Raw genomic sequence first — 20,654 nt, 5'->3', positions numbered from 1 at the left:
ATACGCCTATAAAAAAACAAAAAAAAAAAATAAAATAAAAAAAAAACGAAAAATTTTTTTTTGTATGAAAACGCTCCCAAAATCAAATATTGTCTAGGGCCCGTACCAGTTGCAGTCAGCACGTCTATAAAGCCCCTTATAGTTTTTTTTTTAATTGGCTAAATACCTGGATGTTATGTCACAATTATCTGTGTTTGGAAATTAAAAAAGAAGACTTTGCCGGCCTTGGCCTGCAAGGTTTGTATGAAATTCCATTATCTATCAATCGTCCTAGCCGCACCTGCAACGTCATACTTCGCTGCCAATTATAAGGCACATAACATCAATATTTCATACCATGTTTGAGAAAAACATTTAACTTTTTAGGAAGTAAAAAAGGTTATAAAATAATTTTCCTTAATTGGTTATGTTTAATACGTTTTACAATACTTAGTTCGTTTGGAGCTACACAATCTTCCCATCGGTCCTTCAACATTTCTGATATTATCGCTGAACCAGCGGTGCTAATAGGGATGACGACTACCTACATAAAAAATGGCATTCTGTCACAGAATATATAATAGTACAAGTACAGAAGGCCCACTGCTTTGATGTTCACAACATGCCGCCTTTTTAAATGCCTACAAAATTCTTACAAAGAAACGAGCCGCACGTGCGCGGCGTCCGGCGATAGGGTTGCCTATGGATTAAAACGAATTAATACTCAGATAAAATGTTATACTATTATATTCAAGTCTTGGGTATTTTCTAGGTATATCTATAGTATTTATATATTTTTGTTTAAGTTCCAACGTCACAAGCCTTATTGAACCTTTCCGGGGTACTTACTAATAGTAGATCTGTGTAAAAATGTCCTATGGTATTTATTTTATTCATGATATCTATTTAACTAAGCATTATTAGCCATTCCACAAGCGGACATCGCATAAAAACCTTTAAAAAAACTCGCGACGGAAAGTAACAATAGAACGTGCGAACGTGCGTTCCGTGAGAACGCGCGCCACCCCTGATTAGGCCGCGAACTCGCGGCCGCAAGCATGTACTTGCAGCGCGGCGATAGAATCGCGGAGTGAGCCGCCCCTGATTCTGTTTAGTCCGTCAGTTAATTAGATCGTCCCAAAACACTGAACACAAATTTTTCGCTTTTTCTAATTAATGAAAAAATACAAAGATATAGAGCATGACGTCACGCGAAACTTCAACGCACTGTACCGTCGTCATTTTTCGTTTATGAGAAAGAAGAAAAAATACGTGTCTAAAATTATTTGATAATCTAACTGACGAACTAATTTTAGTCGTCTCGCCTATTATAACGTCGTGTCGCGTTGATAAGTTTAAACTGGTCTGTCGCACGTTTGCTCTGTATGTTTCGTGAACAAAATCATAGGGCGTAACGTAAGGAGCTTAAGCTTTCAATCATCGACTAGCGGAAATATACGTAACGTACGTCCCGTTTTGACAAATGGGGCACTAAATATACCACATACTTACGTGAGTAGTAGTTTGAAAGAAAAATAGAACAAACGGAAACCGATACAAAAGTTTACGGCCGCCGTGAAAACGCTGAAACTTACTATAGAGTAGACATATTCGATATATGGAAAAGTTTCAATATTACAGAAACCTTTTTCGCTAGAATAGATGCTGACTGTGCAAGATGTCTAGCCATTGGGCACAGGCACACCCTGTGATCCCTTGTAAGGTTAGTTGTAGTTAAAAACAACTAGTTGCCAACTTGCCACCGATCTGGCCCAGTCGGTAGTGCTCGCCTGCTCGGCCGATGGCCCTGTGTGCGTAGCAGAATGCACAAACGCTTACGATAATATATATCTCTTTCGTAGCTATTTATCTCTATCGCTCTTGCGTATTGGCGCGACAGAGCCAAGACTACATTTCTGCGGCGTTTCGGTGGCGTTTCGCGTCGCAGAAATGCCGCTACGGGGCTACGGGGCCAGGGCTGGCTCGAATCCCTGGAAGGGCATCATGTGGGTGATGAAAAAAAAAAAACATAATTAATTTTGTTTCTGAGTCCTATTAATATTCTTTGTATATCATCGCGTAGCTTCCACTGAACTTGGGGCTAGGTTGGTCTGTGTAGTGTAAAGATGTCCACCAATATTTATTTTATTTATTTATTTTTAACATAATGCACATTGCACACTCAATTAAAGTAATTTAGGATATTTAATGTATTTTTTTATTTTATAATAAAAATCCATATACCTACGCTAGGGCACTCTAGGGTAATTGTGCCAATAGAGAAATCATAATTTACTTTTTTTATACCCATAAATAGTAATATTATACACACTACTAGGTATGGACTATATTTTATGTACAAGAACTCAATGTAATTTTATCGTAAGTAAATCAACTTAGTTTCTTAAAAAACTACGTTCATTAAATTCGATGCTTAACTTCCCAGTAAAATTATCAGCTCATAAAAACTTGATACATCGTTACCAAGACGCCACTCATTAAAACCTCATCTCAAATTTGAAATCACAGTGTCAGGTAAGGCCCATTACCAGTTAACTTAACCACTTGTTTCTGAACTTTTTTTCCAAGTCCTGGAGGAAGCCGGCGCTTGCGCCGGCCATTGGCGCCTTTCTCCGCGCGAGCGAGATAGAGAATCATGCGTGAGAGTAGGAGCGAGATGGAACAAAAGCATTCCGCGCCGATCCTAAAGCCGATGGATCTATCCAGTTTGCTTTAGCTATAGCCGGTGCGAGTTGTGTATCGCGTTTTTGTAAGTGATGTAAACAAAACAGTGTGGTTCTTTTTTATATGTTGTGTGTGATATGTGGTAGTTGTGAATTTGACTTGGGATTTGTGAGGATCACTGTTATGATATGAGGTAAGTGTAGAGAGGAATGCAGGTCGGTCGTTCCCTCGCGTCCCTCCCGCAGGAATGCAAGTCGCTCGCGCAAGGTGCGCAACGAAATCTTAAGACTTGACCAAATAACTTACAAAGATAAGCTAGAAAGTATTTTGTTGATACACAAAAGTTTGTATAAGGTCAATGTATACACTAAGTACAAGTAAAGCAGCCAGCAGGTTCTTGGTAACAAAGAAGTAGGCTACTCTTTTGACCGGACGAACCTCTCACAAAACAAAACATTAAACATACTATATAGCTAGTAGTAGTTACCTGGTTTCGGAGTACAATAAGACTATAATGACATAATTATGATTTGGTATTATATTTGCAAGGTTTGTTGTTGACAATAAATATACTTGACAAGTTTTAATATAAACATTATACTTGGACAACTTTTTAAATTTTGGTCCTTCGAACCGAATCTGTCATCAAAGGAACAAGAACCATTGCAACTTCCTAAAATGTTATCTTGAAGTTCGCAGAGCCGCTATTATTATATTGATATGTTTTCTTAGTATTATTGGACCAATTATCGTGTCAAAGGATGCTAATCAGTTTGGAAGTCTCATCTATTAAAATTACCTATATTTAAATAAGTATATTTTCTTAGTATTATTTCGCTATATCTACGTATAATTTACGTTATTCCTAAGGTGGTGGTGGGTGACTCAAAAGTAAAAGGTCTTCGTCTTCTTTCTAGCAATATCCCGGCATTTTGACATAGCTCATGAGAGCCTGGGGTCCACTTTGGCAACTGATCCCGGTAACTAACTACATAATTACAAAATAAGTGTCATCTGACTATATTTTGAGCGACACGTTGACGCATATTTATTATTTACTGTACTGTACCAAAGACATGGAGATGGGCATTTTCAGAATTTGGGTCCTCCCCAAATCCCCCAATTCGCGTAAGTTGTTAACAAAAATTTACTCGTCAGTTTTGTGACGACAATTAAACATAGAATCTGTATAAAAATTTACTTTTTTCACATTGTGAATGTAGATTATCGCTTAAAGTTTATGTAATTAACACAAAAAATTTTTTTTATTGAAATTTCATGCTTAATTATCGTCACAAAACTGACAGTGAGTTAATATTTGTTAACAACTTACGCTAATTGGAGGGTCCTAAATTCTGAAAATGCCCAGATATCATGTAACGTACAAGTTGTACCTATCAGTGACATTTAAAGTTAATTTTTCGTCACGATTAAAACAAGATATAAATATAAATACATAACATAACATATTTTTATCGTCTTGCACAGTGATAATCACGTGTTCAAAAACGATCAAATTCCGGGAATGTATATTACCAAGGATGACTAAATCAGCCTTGTACAAATGTACCTTAATATGTAATCTACGGTATATACTAACATGTATACTATATAATATGTTTCGGCGTTCATCGCTAGGGCAGTTTACCCTACCTAACAGAATTTTGTGACACACCACGTGACAATCCACAAGTAATAAAAATAAATACATACTTACTAGCTAAAGGTATAACAAAACCCTGCCCGTTGGCCAGTTGGTCCGTTTTCACACTATCCGATCCGATATCGGATGTCGGAAGGATTTCAACGGAAAAATTTCAAGATGTCGCCTGTAATGTATGGGATATCGGTCCGACATCCGATATCGGATCGGATAATGTGAAAACGCACTTGGACCTACTCTAGAATCCGGGAAGGAGATTAATCTTTAAACCCCTTATTCATAAACGTACACTAAAGTTATCAAGCCGATAAAGTACGTTTTCCCCTCACTAGCTCGGAAACACGTGTTTTGTCCTTTAATACCAGCGGGTAAAAACACATTTTATCCACTAGTGGGTAAAGTAATTTGACCTTGAATAAAGTCAAATTAACTGCTTTAAAATTGATAAAAGTAGGTGAATCTAGTAATAAAGATGATTTACCACCTGTGGAACTGCTGGAAGCAGTGATAAACGCATTTTTTGCGTTATAGTTTCCTCGCTATAGTGAGGGGAAAAGTTTTGTGTTACACTCGGGTGCAAATGTATTTTACTTCTCGTGGGTTAAAAAACTCGCAAGTTCAGGATTCTATTCTCGAACCACTCGCTTCGCTCGTGGTTCAACTATAGAATCCTTTCACTTGCTCGTTTTTCAATTCCACACTCGGCGTTAAAATACAATTTTGCCCCCTTGTATAACAAATAACTATTGTCCCTTTCCGACGTATTGATAGGGCTCCTGTCAAGAGTGTCGAGCAAGGAAGTGTCATATGAATAAGGGTAATCGGGTTGGGAAATCGTAATCCTCTTCGCAATTTAATATAAAAATGCATTTCTTAGATTTAGTGCAAAAAGATTTTCCTTCGTAGTCTTCTTCTCTTCTTCTTTACATCCTGTTACCCTCTGCTGGGGTGTAGGGCTTAGGGTTGCAAAAAACGGTTTTTTTTCTGGCTTGAAAAAAAAACATGAAAAAAAACCGTGACAAAAAAACAGTTTTATTCTGGAGTATGTTTTTTTTCTAAAGTATGAAATCTCAAAATTTGCAAAGTAGTTAATACTTTTATACGGTTTTTTAGACTTAATGTTAACTATTAAACGAATTTAGACAAATAACTTTAATTTTTGGTCTTATAAAAGTAACATTTACGAAATCTGTAGTTGGTAGTTATCACTATTTACTGTTGGCAACACCACCGCCTCTCCACGCTACACGCAGCATCGGGGATTCCCCAATAAACGTTTGTATACTGAATGTTAATTGAATTAAAATGTACGTTATTGTTATCGAAACACGTTACAACTCACGAAAAACCGTTATTGTCGTATGTTCATCTGAAAAAAAACCATATTTAGAAAAAAAAACATGGTGCTCGGTTTTTTTTTCATGTTTTTTTTTCATAATTCTGAAAAAAAAAACATTTGGTTTTTTTCCATTAACAACCCTAGGTGAGGGCCATTTTGGATAGGTGGGTATCAGGTTTTCTGAGGATGTGTCCAATCGAATGCCATTTCCGCGTCTGGATTTCTTCGTGTACGGGTGCTTGTCCTTCGTAGTCTTACGGAAACGTAATCACAGTCCACAGACTGCCATCTCTCGACACAAGCTTAAAACTTTTGAACCTAAGTTTTGACGATTTGGCTCATATTCTTAGCTTGATATGTGTTAAAATGTCAAATATTAATATTAGCGCCATCTAGCCGAGCGTTCCCCAAAAGTGTAACGCCATCTAGGCCACCGTACCTTTTTCTTTGAGGTACGTTTTTTTCTTAGACTTTATCCGTCTACACGGAGTTACATATGTCTTTGCTAATACGGACTCTGTCTGAACTAGCACAAATAAGTAAAATAAAAATACGAAGTACATGCATGCCCCTTGAGTTGCAGGCGTCCATAGGTTACGGTGACCGCTTTCTATCAGGCGGGCCGTATACCTGTTAGCCATCGACATGGTATAAAAAAACGTAAAAATACGAAGTACTTACGTAAAAATACGAAGGAAAAGCTTTTCGCACTACATATGTCCCTTTGCGAGCGCTACCGCAGATTACGAGTATAAATCTAACGTGATTTTTGACAGCCCTAAAGAGAAAGTGACAATTCGAGCGAAGTAACAAAGGTACCTATGAATTCGCAAACCCACCTGTAACAATGAGTAAAAGTAAAAACTGTAAAAAGGCAAAATGTGAAGGCCAGACACACTTCTCCTTATGTGACACATTTAACCGTATTGATCTTATTTATTAAATGCTCTAGACTAAGTACTTAGTCCTCCCATTACCTCAGATTTTAGGACAGGTGTACCTAACTCGTATCGATTTGTATTCCTCTGGGCTCCTGTCAAGAGTGTCAAGCAAGGAAGTGTCATTCTCATTACATTCCTATATGGAATGGAATCCTTGACAGACGGATGTCCCAAAACGGGAGAGGATCCGGTCCAGAAATGGCTCGGAAGTGGAAATAGGAATTCATTCGACTGTCACCACTTTTGGCAAAGCTGTTATCTAGGCTGAAGACCTGTCAAGTTCTCATATTTGTAGAGATCGTGATTGACGATGAAATCTAACCTTTGGCTACCTAATGATTCTCCGACAATTTTTTAGCCGATTATTGATTCGCCGACAACGATGCCATTTAGCCGAATAATCAAATTATCGCTGTCACTTTTGGTCGAATAACGTTACGTAGAATCTTGGTTCGGATACAGTTCAGTTCGCTTCTGTGCAAATTATCCGAACTATTATTGGACATTTTTCATTTAGCAAAGTAATATTTTCGTTTAAGCCACATTTAGTTGAATAACGTTTCACATTTTATGCATTGTTAAAATATTTTCGAATGAATGAATGATCGCTGTTGAAAAAAAATACGCACTTAATAGACACTTTTTTAACCCCCGACGCAAAAACGACGGTGTGTGGGGTCTGTCTGTTTGTGTATGTGTCTGTCTGTGGCATCGTAGCTCCCGAACGGATGAACCGATTTCGATTTAATGGGTTTTTTCAAAATTTTAATTTTGTTGTATTTACTTTCTTAAACAATGTATAATATGAAATTCTTTTCGTATGTAAATTATTACCGCAAAATAATTTACATACCTTTTCTGGTTTTTGAACAGAAAAGTGCTAATTTCCGAATGGAAGAACTGAAAATTTTAAAAGTAAAAATTTGGTGAGTTGAAAACAACAATACATAATTAACTAAAATCAGATCATGTTGACACGTTGAAATAAATGTGTTTTTTTATAAATGATCTAACAACTAGATTTTTGAATCCGCAGAACAGTTTGTACGTGCAAGTTCTAGCCAACTCACCAAAAAAAAAATACCAAATTATCACTCTACCTATTGTGTTTCGACCAATTTTTTGTCGGCCAATTTTTACAATTACTCAATGATTATTCGACGAAAAGTCAATCGGCGTATCAAATTTCGGCTTACCGACTCCGTTTACGAACGAATATTATGCGAAATGAGACTCGTCCAATCGTTATTCGGCCAAAAAAGACGTCGGCGAATCGAACCGAAAATCGGCGTATTTTATTTCGGAATATCAATCGGGCACCCTAACCTTTACTAGTATTCTGGTTTTAAAACTGGCACGCGTCTTCGTGAATGAAATATTTCATCATTCTTAAATTATATCCATCTTGGTAAATTAACTCTTTTGTTATTAAAACATAAGTATAATCAAAGAGGATCGAGTATTATAGAGAGTTACTGTCAAAGTAAAATGTGTAATCACAGTGCATATACTGCCATCTCTCGGCACAAGCTTAAAACTTTTGAACCTCAGTTTTGACAATTTGGCCCATATTGTTAGCTTGATATGACTGTGTTAGTTTTAGCGCCATCTATTAGCCGAGCGTTCCCCAAAGGTGTAACGCTATCTAGGCCACCGTACCTTTTTCTCTAGGGCTTTGAGGTACGTCTTTGGTATAATGTACCTGTATCTCGGCTTTATGTTGATTTGCGGATGATGGTGCTGAGATCCTGTGAGAATTTTGACAATCCACTAATTCCGCGGAAACATTTATGACTTATTGTCTACTTAGAATAGATTAGAATTCATTTATTTAACGTCACAACATAGTACACACAAAAAGAAGTACTTCGACGTACGTAAATACCTACCTACCTACTTAAATTATGACTATTTAACTTTCTACCAAAATAGTGGCTAGTGGCTTGATAATGTGGCAAAATAATGCTTAGAAATCTTCATGGAATGTGCAATTTACACGATTTTTTTTTGCAAAAAGATGTTCATTATGTACAGCTACCTGTTAATCCGTTTCGACACCCGAAGTGAGTAAGCTTTATCTTGTTCAACTTCCAAAAAGACACTGCTATAAAGACCTTCATATGCACTTACTACCTTTCTCTTCTACCGAAATGGATTAACATTATTATGAGCTACATATCTCCTTACTACGTTTTCAAACTACGCATAGGATTTCAGTCTTTCGTTCCTTAATCCTCTTGTGAATTTCGTTTTGGACGTTAGGCTGACCAAGGAGGGGTATTAGTCAGCAATGTCGGTATTACCGGTCCACGCGGCCTCAAGCCGGTTTTTGACAACTGCTGCTGGACGGGCGGACAGGAGATGCTGCTTAATAAGGTATTGACTATTGATAAGTAACGTATTGGGACCGTGCGCGACGACAACGCAACGTGACAGTGACAATATTGTAACCGCTGCCAAGCGAGAAGTAAGTAAAAATTGTGAAAAATTAATGAAATCTTGTGCTATTTTATTACATTAGACAATTTTGGACGATGGTGGTTACAACGGTGTGTGGGGTCTGTCTGTTTGTGTATGTGTCTGTCTGTGGCATCGTAGCTCCCGAACGGATGAACCGATTTCGATTTAATGGGTTTTTTCAAAATTTTAATTTTGTTGTATTTACTTTCTTAAACAATGTATAATATGAAATTCTTTTCGTATGTAAATTATTACCGCAAAATAATTTACATACCTTTTCTGGTTTTTGAACAGAAAAGTGCTAATTTCCGAATGGAAGAACTGAAAATTTTAAAAGTAAAAATTTGGTGAGTTGAAAACAACAATACATAATTAACTAAAATCAGATCATGTTGACACGTTGAAATAAATGTGTTTTTTTATAAATGATCTAACAACTAGATTTTTGAATCCGCAGAACAGTTTGTACGTGCAAGTTCTAGCCAACTCACCAAAAAAAAAATACCAAATTATCACTCTACCTATTGTGTTTCGACCAATTTTTTGTCGGCCAATTTTTACAATTACTCAATGATTATTCGACGAAAAGTCAATCGGCGTATCAAATTTCGGCTTACCGACTCCGTTTACGAACGAATATTATGCGAAATGAGACTCGTCCAATCGTTATTCGGCCAAAAAAGACGTCGGCGAATCGAACCGAAAATCGGCGTATTTTATTTCGGAATATCAATCGGGCACCCTAACCTTTACTAGTATTCTGGTTTTAAAACTGGCACGCGTCTTCGTGAATGAAATATTTCATCATTCTTAAATTATATCCATCTTGGTAAATTAACTCTTTTGTTATTAAAACATAAGTATAATCAAAGAGGATCGAGTATTATAGAGAGTTACTGTCAAAGTAAAATGTGTAATCACAGTGCATATACTGCCATCTCTCGGCACAAGCTTAAAACTTTTGAACCTCAGTTTTGACAATTTGGCCCATATTGTTAGCTTGATATGACTGTGTTAGTTTTAGCGCCATCTATTAGCCGAGCGTTCCCCAAAGGTGTAACGCTATCTAGGCCACCGTACCTTTTTCTCTAGGGCTTTGAGGTACGTCTTTGGTATAATGTACCTGTATCTCGGCTTTATGTTGATTTGCGGATGATGGTGCTGAGATCCTGTGAGAATTTTGACAATCCACTAATTCCGCGGAAACATTTATGACTTATTGTCTACTTAGAATAGATTAGAATTCATTTATTTAACGTCACAACATAGTACACACAAAAAGAAGTACTTCGACGTCTCAAATATATAAATACCTAAGTACCTACCTACTTAAATTATGACTATTTAACTTTCTACCAAAATAGTGGCTAGTGGCTTGATAATGTGGCAAAATAATGCTTAGAAATCTTCATGGAATGTGCAATTTACACGATTTTTTTTTTGCAAAAAGATGTTCATTACGTACAGCTACCTGTTAATCCGTTTCGACACCCGAAGTGAGTAAGCTTTATCTTGTTCAACTTCCAAAAAGACACTGCTATAAAGACCTTCATATGCACTTACTACCTTTCTCTTCTACCGAAATGGATTAACATTATTATGAGCTACATATCTCCTTACTACGTTTTCAAACTACGCATAGGATTTCAGTCTTTCGTTCCTTAATCCTCTTGTGAATTTCGTTTTGGACGTTAGGCTGACCAAGGAGGGGTATTAGTCAGCAATGTCGGTATTACCGGTCCACGCGGCCTCAAGCCGGTTTTTGACAACTGCTGCTGGACGGGCGGACAGGAGATGCTGCTTAATAAGGTATTGACTATTGATAAGTAACGTATTGGGACCGTGCGCGACGACAACGCAACGTGACAGTGACAATATTGTAACCGCTGCCAAGCGAGAAGTAAGTAAAAATTGTGAAAAAATTAATGAAATCTTGTGCTATTTTATTACATTAGACAATTTTGGACGATGGTGGTTACAACATTATCGCCAATAACATTAAAATCGTTGTTTTCAGTGAGAAATTAACAAACTGGTGACTAAAACGGGGTTTCGTGCCATCGCTCACGAAATCATTTTCCAACCTGAGACGATGAAAAAAGGCAATAAATTGGTGCTAGCTGGGCATTTCCTACAGATTGAAGACATTATTCCACCATTTATACCTATGTGCAATAAAATATTAATAAATCATTGACTTTTGAAATATAATAGTTGATCAGTTCACTGCTATCCTGTCATTTTCATAGGCTAACTATAGGTATTATAAATATCATTGCAGGGGTTTATTGTAAAATAAAAACAAACTAGCTATTATATCGTTTAATTATATTATACATTACAAAAACTTGTTTCATTTACTTGAAAATATTGGAGGTTTACCAGATATCACATCAAATATAATCATGAATGCGATGAAATAAGTTCTCAGGAATTTTATTTAAAATGTGATAAGCCTTCAGTGGATGGACTGCTTCTGCTTTATTATATATATTTACTCATTTTCGTCAATCCGTTTCGATTTGTAAACAGGAGCACAGATGAGGAAACAAATAAAATGATTTTCGAACATAACTGGGATTGGCTTCCACGTCGGCTTTTCTACCTCTAATAAAATTTGCACTATAAATTCACCGTAAATTCAATTCAATACTTGTATCAAATGATTACGCACTTTAAGTAAAACTTCAGAGATTGGACGACACTTCTCTTCTTACGGCAACTATTCACTTAAACGGTGGTTTCGTTTCCACCACGGTCTTGGAAATAGCTAGAATTTAGTCGCTACTTTTCTTGGAGTTATTACAATTCGCCATAACAAATTTTACTGGGCCCGTATTAAATTTATCTCAAAAACGACATGAAAATGTTTACTGCAATATATATGTATGGATTTGACAGGGCAAGTCAGCGACTAAGATGTCAATTTTGGCCGTAGTGAGCGCTGTGATCGTTTTAGCTACCCCCTCCACCCGCTTTGCACCCTGCCAGATCTAATGTATGGCCGGCAACAGACAGTCTTAAATTTCATAATCTTAAAAAATCATAATCTTATGAAATCAGATCGAGTGCACGGATTCCCATACAATTTCGCAACTGTCCACACACAGTCTTATTTTTTAAGATTATGATTTTTTTCAGATTGATCTGACAGATTGCGAATAATTTGAATTTTAAGAATGTGTGTGGCAAGGCACTCGATCTGATTTTGTATGATTATGATTTTTTAAGATTATGAAATTTAAGACTGTCTGTTGCCGGCCTTTGTGTAAACGTAGTTTATAGTTATTATAGTACCTGTAAATGCTACTTATATTTTTATATGTAAGTCAAGCTCGGATTCAACTACTTCGTGCCCAGAGAAAGGGGGGGGGGGGGGGGGGTTGGTAAAGGCACGCGGTCTTTTTGTATGGCCAACCTAGAGTCCTGGATCCGCGCATGATGTAAGTACCTAAATAACTTTACAGTGTAATTTTACAGTCTATAGGCTTTGGCATAGCAAAAATTGTGTGCGATTTAAACCAGAATTCTGTCACCACTTCAATTGGACTTTATTAAAAATACTTAAGCAGTTGAGTTGTTTGGTCAAATCTGAAACTGAATATGTTAATACGATTTTGATGCAGAACCTGAAATTAGTTGAAAATACAGTTCAATTAGGTAGTTTTTTTGGCCGAAATATGGGACGTTATCTGGGTAAAGGGACCTTGTTGTCGATGGCGCTTACGTCCCCCGGCGTCGTATTTGTACACTAACATCGCTCATAACGCAGTAAGCGCCATCGAAAATAAGGTCCCTTTACCAAGATAATGTCACATATGGTGAAACCGAAACTCCTTTCGGCCCATTTTATTGCATAAATATAACATAGCACTCGTACAACTCAGTGATAAATATGTACTCATAGTCCTTAAATATGTACGTTTTCGTACATAATAATTAAAACTTCACCAGAGAAGACCACAAACACTTGTCGTAAAATAGGAATGATAAAATACTGACCTAAAAACAAGATAACCGCCTACTACTATTTATATTGATCGCAGGCACGTTTCTTATTATCTCTGACCATATTGGGTGCTAACTGATGTCACAGACTACGTAGGTACTGGACATAACGACTTGACATACTGTAACAATGATAACGAGATGTGTACGTGATTTGAAGAGCATAGTCTTTCTTGGCAAGTTCTTGTAGAAAAAAAATTAAAGTATATTTTGTTAGTATGAGACCTAGTTAAAACATAAAGAATTATACTGTAGATTAAAATAATATAAGAAGATTATACCAATAAGTACATACATTAAAATGCAACCGCCTACGAAAGTGGCAACAAGGTATTTTTAGTTGCTCCATCTACTTTTTGCACATTCTTAGTGCGTTTTCACATTATCCGATCCGATATCGGATGTCGGACCGATATCCCATACATTACTGGCGCCATCTTGGATTTTTTTATTGAAATCCTTCCGACATCCGATATCGGATCGGATAATGTGAAAACGGTCTTAGGCGGTGTAGGCATGGGATAGTATAATCTTTACACATATGACATAATTAAATTAACTGTTAATTTGCATAAGATATACCTAGGTAATTAGTTGCGCTCCTATTGGTGGCAGTGGGTTTGGGACAAACGACAAAAAATAATACACATTTAGTTAGGTACTTAATGACAAAGTTTTTCGACGATGAGATACACATAGTAATAATATGAAAATAGTTATTTGTTATACAAGGGGGCAAAGTTGTATTTAAACGCCGAGTTTGGAATTGAAAAACGAGCAAGTGAAAGGATTCTATAGTTGAACCACGAGCGAAGCGAGTGGTTCGAGAATGGAATCCTGAACTTGCGAGTTTTTTAACGTACGAGAAGTAAAATACATTTGCACCCGAGTGTAACACAAAACTTTTCCCCTATATATCCCCTATAGCGAGAAAACTACAACGCAAAAAATTAACTTTTTAACAAAAAATAAAACCGCCTTCAAAAATAAGCGCGTTACAAAACACGGAGAAACTAAAACGCAAAAAATAATAAACCTTTGAATTCAGATTACTTATCGTATTGCAATAATCTAAACATCCAAATTATAAACAAATCAATTATTTTTGTAGTCGGTACCAGACCTGTTCGTCGCCTTGCTATTGCCTGTTTAGCCCACCCAACCATACACAGGCTGGTACCGACTCCAAAAATAATTGATTTGTTTATAATTTGGATGTTTAGATTATTGCAATACGATAAGTAATCTGAATTCAAAGGTTTATTATTTTTTGCTTTTTAGTTTCTCCGTGTTTTGTAACGCGCTTATTTTTGAAGGCGGTTTTATTTTTTGTTAAAAAGTTAATTTATTTGTTGATTTTTAGTGGTTCCTAGTGATATTATATGTATCAGTCCGAATATATGTACAGTAGTGAAAGAATTATCCTTTAACTCCTAACTAGGGATTGCAGTACCGGTACTGTTTTAAAGAACCGGGATTTTCGGTACCGAAGCAATATGGAACCGGGATTTCCCGGGATTTTCGGTACTTTCGGGACTGGTCCAATTTTTTCGCTTTTTCAAATATATCAACATTTTTTTTGGCATTTTTCATCTTTTAATAATATATTACCATAACCGAACCGCACCGGCTTCGCTCGGCGTATTATTTTATCTGCCTTTTTTTATTTCATAGTCATTTTCATAGTGAGATTATACCGTGCAACAACAACAAAAAATCGTGAAGAATTCTGCAACCTACGACTACTACTATCTGGCTACCATAGGCACCAATGGTTACCGTTGCAATACATTGCTCCGATTAAGCGATCTGCCATTACTGGGAGATGTTTAATCACTTAGTAAAAGAAATAAGACAAATACTATTAAAGAAATATAATAATTTATTATCGACCGGCAGTAAAACCTCACAAAATTCCCCAAACATGTAATTTGAATCAAAGAATGTAAACTCCAGGAAACAAAACATTTGAGATGGTGCACTATTTTTTTTGATAGTCAGAGGGATCGTTCTCGAGAACATTTCTATGGAATACCGTAATATCACAATATATCTAAACATCTTTTTAAAAGTTAAGCATGTTTATAGCAGTTATCATTAAAAGTTAGACATAAGCCATTGCCGAATTTTTTTCTAAACCTACATTTATGTATCAGAGCGACAATTCCACCATACATTATTTTGTTATAAGTCGATCGGTACGTACGGGCAGGGTTTTCGATTGAAGCTCTTAGCAGCGTGATTTTCACCGACTATTAGCACATATGTCATGTTTTAATAAGTAATTTATAATAAGAAAACCTTAAACATTCCTCAAGAATCACTCTATTCATACATAAGTGAAAAACTCGCGAACACGGTTTTATAATATGCAGAGAAATGAGTCAAATGGGATTGAGAGAGAAAACATAAATACACAACTTAATATAACAAACCTTCACTAAAAATGCAAAACTCTACTACTGAACTGGCTAGTGGGGCTAGCTAGGGTATCGCGGTGGCTACAGCTGCCAGGCTGCCACTGCCACACGCTATTAAATAGTGATTAAGCGCGTGTTGCTGTACCTACGCCTATTTTTTAACTGTTTAAATAATATAAACAGGAATAAATAAATTTTGTAGCAAAAAATGTCACTAAAAATATTTCCCGAAAGTACCGAAAGTACCGGGATTTTTCAAGTTGATTTCCCGGTTCTTTGCTTGGCCAAAAATCCCGGGAATTCCCGGTACTTTCGGTACCGGTATTTCCCGGGAGCAAACCCTACTCCTAACCATTGAGGAGTTGACCTTCCATCATCAGCTCAGCCACATAAAATTACTACCGTCAGGCGTAAATACTGGTGTACCTTTGAAAAATACACCAAAAACATTACATGTGCCTATAACATTTGAAGAGTTCCCTCGATTTCTCCAAGATCCCATCATCAGACCCTGACTTGGTGCCAATGGGACCATCTCGGGGTTATACCCGTTCGATCAAAAAAAAAATTTTGAAAATCGGTCCACGATTCTCGGAGATATCGAGTAACATGCATACAAAAAAAAATTAAAAAAAAAAACATTCAGTCGAATTGAGAACCTCCTCCTTTTTGAAGTCGGTTAAAAATGCGTTTATCACTGCTTCCAGTAGTTCCATAGGCGGTAAATCATCTTTATTACTAGATTCACCTACTTTTATCAATTTTAAAGCAGTTAATTTGACTTTATTCAAGGTCAAATTACTTTACCCACTAGTGGATAAAATGCGTTTTTACCCGCTGGTATTAAAGGACAAAACACGTGTTCCCGAGCTAGTGAGGGGAAAAAATATTTAAAAAGTTAAACAAGTAGGTACTTAGGTAGGTATTGTAGATAAACTAGGTACAGGCATCTGAGAACGTAAAATAGAGATAAAAATAAAAATACCTGTATAGGCTGTATAAGAATCCGGTCAAAATAGTTTAAAAACACCCTCTAATTCTCTATGCCAACCGTTAAAAAACAGGAAGAACAAATCTCAAATAGTTTGGCAGGCAATAAAACATTCGTGAGTTGTTGGAATGGAATATAAATCGTGTGGCAAATCGGCGCTGGCCATAAACGGTAATTAACTATTCCTGGCGTCCGCTCGGTGGACTAGACCGCAGATTATTAATATAGTATTTTATGCAACAGGCGTTGAAAAGAAGTAAAATAAGACGAGTGGCGTGGGTAACAATTTGAGGCGAAGCCGAAACACCGTTGCATACAATACTTTTTCTACGGTCATGCACTTAGTTTTTATTAATAGTTTTCTTGAATAACTTTGGTGAAATTCACACTGTTTCCTGTAGTTAGACGCAAAGGTTTGCACTGTCAGCTCAGCTGCCCAAAGCCTTCCCGCGCACGCGCGCAGTATCATTATAACAATGCGTTGCCATGGTTACAGAGCCAAACAATGCGTTTTCAGTTTTTTGATACTGCGCGCATGCGCGGGAAGCCGGCGGGGGCTGGCTTTGGGGAATAGATGTTTATGTTGGGTTTTAAAGATCTATGCACGAAGTGGCTATAAGTATCGTATCTATGTCCGCTTTAGTAACTGAGCAGATTTTTTATTTTTAATAAAAGAGAATATTACCAGAGCGTTATCAGCGCCATACCTCTTCGCCACGGGTACACTACACCTGCCAGAGTTGTGGTCGTGTTTGCCGCTCCCGTATTGGCTTACACAGCCACGAAAAACGTTGTTGCCCTACCTGACACTGCTTGAATAGTCTGTTAGAGACTTGAAGGCCGATGATGAGCCTGCAAAAATACAAAGTTAAGGATGCGGTGTTCAAAATGAAGTTACACACATCCTATTTTGAACAGGTTGGCCGCTTAGTTACTTTAGTCGTAGACGGCAGCTACTAAGCCTACTAATATCTTACTCTTTAAAATAATTTATCGCTAGCGATAATAGCAAGAAGAAAGAGCATTTTACTTAATGTTTTAAATAAAATATGGTGATCTTCGTCATATTTATCACATGTATTAGGATAATTATATCCTTAATTAAGTGATCTACTTTTTTTTTATATCTCGGTCCCTGCAAGTTATCTGAGGTTGATCCCATACAACGAAATAGTCGAATTAATACTACAGTTAAGAGCTTTCAAACAAGACATGTCTAATTTTTATACAAAGATGGGACACCCTCCGTACAAAAGTGCCCATTCTCCTTTGCTACCCAAGCACATCAAATGCATGTACATTTCGATTGTTAAAGGTGTTACAGCACTTAATACCGAACATCGAACCATATTTAATTCAATTTGTTCGCTAGTACATTATTCGCTAAGCTAGCCACAAACTGTAGGCACGGAGTAAGAAACACTTAATGAACTAAGTTCGTCCTCCTGCCACCCTGCCAGTAGTGCCGCAAACAGGTACGGACACCAGCAGCGCCTAAGCTTTCTGTTTCCTAGACTTGATTCTTAGCTAGTTCTGAGCTTTGAGTTCTATATTTGATTCAAAGTTAAAACTTACGTGTATTTGGTTAGCAATTAATGTTCGAAAATTTAGCCGAAGTCCAAGTGTGAGCCGAACAAGATTGCATATTTAATTTGCATAGTTACCAAAGGCTCGGGACCGGTTTTTTCTTTATAAAAACCGGCCAAGTGCGAGTCGGACGCGCCCACCGAGGGTTCCGTATTCGTACATAGAGTTTATTGAATGGTATAGTTATAGAGTTATCATTATCAGTCAAGATTTTCGAATGCAGCGCCATCTATTATTAAGTTACGACAACTTTCCATGCCTAAAGGTTCCTTATAGAACATAAAGCATGCGGACCCTTTAGACATGGAACGCCACATAATTATGGCGGGAGAAGACCGCAGTCAAATACCACTAGAACTAGACCCTACTCATAGTGTCGTGTTCCTGCCGGTGAGTAAGGCTGCCAGAGCTCAACGAGGGTGCGGTGTGCTGACAACGGGAGAACCTACGGAACTAATTAGTACTGTCTATTGTCCTTTGAGTCGTCGGCACCCCGGATCCTCCTTAGAAATAATTACAGGTTTGTACAAGTTTCTAATGAATCGGCAACGCACATGTGCCACCCCTTGAGTTCATTTAAACAAAAAAAAAAAATCAAAATCTATTGATTTGTTCGGGATCTATGATGCCACAGACAGAAAGGCAGACAGACATGTCAAGCGTCAAACTTATTATAGTAACACTCCGTCGTTTTTGCGTCGGGGGTTAAGAACATGAAACTTCCTTCAAAACTATAATAAAACACATCTTTCTATAAAAATTGGTCAAGTGCGAGTCGGATTTCGACATTTCCATACAAAAAAGTCCAGAGCGCCTGTTAATATGCAATAGCAAAGTTAACTAATTTCGTACTTTCATGACTTTGCGTATATCTCGGAAACGATAAGAGATAGAGCAAAATAGACTTCAGATTTGGGCTGAGGTGGCACAAATTTTGTTTTCGTATAGGTATATAGTAGAGATGGGCCGAATATTCGGTAAATGTTCGGTATTCGGCATATTCGGCAAGTTTTTCAATGTTCGTATTCGGCCGAATAATTCGGTTGCATTGCCGAATATTTACCGAATAAACAAAGCAAATAACTAATGAAGATCTTACGTATTCCATTGTATAATAAGCTCCTATTTTAGTATAGTTTTCTAAGGAACTACTAAAAAGAGATAATTATGTGTCAAAAATTCAAAATGTAAATACAATTGTTTTTTAAAAAAGTTAAAAAACCGTAGTTTAAAGAGTTGAGAAGAGTTCAGAATTTTAACTGAGTTTTAGTTATCCACTAAATCATAATTCATAAGAAGATAGTTGTAGTAACATATGTAACCGTTATCAATTATTTACTAGTTTTAATCTTAACATCCACTTTAGAAATATGGCGTAACCGAATATTCGGCCGAATGTTCGGTTCGGTAAGAGCTGAACCGAATGTTCGGCCGAATATTCGTATTCGGCAAAATCCATATTCGGCCCATCACTAGTATATAGACTTTTTATTGGACCGATTTGGACAACATTTTGGACAGTCAACTTATAAACGGTCTTAAGCGCCTCCTTTTTTGAAGGAACTTAAGTCATTTTTGAAAATAATCGATATTTTGAACAATTTCTAAAAAAAAATGAATGGTAGAGAGAAACCTGTCAAACGCGCACACAAAATTTTAAGACATTTAGCAGCGGCAGTGAGTGAAATTCTTAATTTGAGTTTTTTTCTGTTAAGCCCAACTTACGCTTGACTGTATCTCGTGTATTTTTTGAAAATTTTACGCTAAGTAGTTTCGGAGATAAGGGGGAATGGTAATTTTTTGCCTATTTTCTTAAATTACTTCTAAATTACCAAAATAAAAATATAAAAAAATATATATTTGAGATACTCATTAAATGCTCTTTCATTTGATATATAACACAATATAGTTTTAAAATCTTTTGATTTTTAATTTTTTTACTTTTCAACCCCCGGCTCATACAAAAGTGGCCTCTATAATTAAATTTCATTTAATTAAATTACATGTCCGTCTTTGGGTCATAAGTTTACATATGTGTACCAAATTTCAAGTAAATCGCTCCAGTAGTTTATTCGGAGAAAATTGGCTGTGACAGACGGACAGACAGACGCACGAGTGATCCTATAAGGGTTCCGTTTGTCCTCTGTGAGGTACGGAACCCTAAAAAATACCGGTTTTATTTCCGTCTTTCCCGTTCTTTAGTTAATTATTTTATTTTTAATGGGACAATCTTATAAAACAAAGTTTTTATGAAAATGCATACTTACATGATTTAGTCCTTTGCATTGCACTTTTCACGGTTTTTCAAAAACCGGTTACGAGCCCAGTAATAATAACAATCCCAAAACCTAAAGTTTGGTTTAGCTTTAGTTTCGATCGGAACTAAACTTTCGGGCAAACCGTGTTTTTTTGTGCAAACCGAAACTTTAGTCGGTAAACCAAAACGCACGCGCAAAACTAAACCTAACTTAACCTAGATATCAAGTAACACATAAAGTACACAAAGCAAAACACCAATCTATTCTTAACTAATCTATTCTTAACTTACTTAACTAACTATCAGTCAAAAACCCCCCAATAA

The 20,654-nt window shown here is 36.7% G+C and overlaps 1 protein-coding gene across 1 annotated transcript in view; it reads left to right on the top strand.

Moving 5' to 3' along the window:
- The first annotated feature begins 2,637 nt into the window (after positions 1–2,637).
- Positions 2,638–20,654, top strand: part of LOC125235125 (interference hedgehog) — a 142,815-nt gene continuing 124,798 nt past the window's right edge. Inside the window, exon 1 of the mRNA XM_048141559.1 lies at positions 2,638–2,857. Within this exon, the coding sequence (XP_047997516.1) occupies positions 2,853–2,857 (5 nt within the window). The 5' untranslated portion in view covers positions 2,638–2,852. The remainder of the gene's footprint in view (positions 2,858–20,654) is intronic.

The sequence above is a fragment of the Leguminivora glycinivorella genome, chromosome 17, assembly GCF_023078275.1.
Source record: "Leguminivora glycinivorella isolate SPB_JAAS2020 chromosome 17, LegGlyc_1.1, whole genome shotgun sequence".
Taxonomy (NCBI): domain Eukaryota; kingdom Metazoa; phylum Arthropoda; class Insecta; order Lepidoptera; family Tortricidae; genus Leguminivora; species Leguminivora glycinivorella.
The sequence above is the reverse complement of the archived record's forward strand: the minus strand, read 5'-3'. Positions and strand labels throughout refer to the sequence as shown.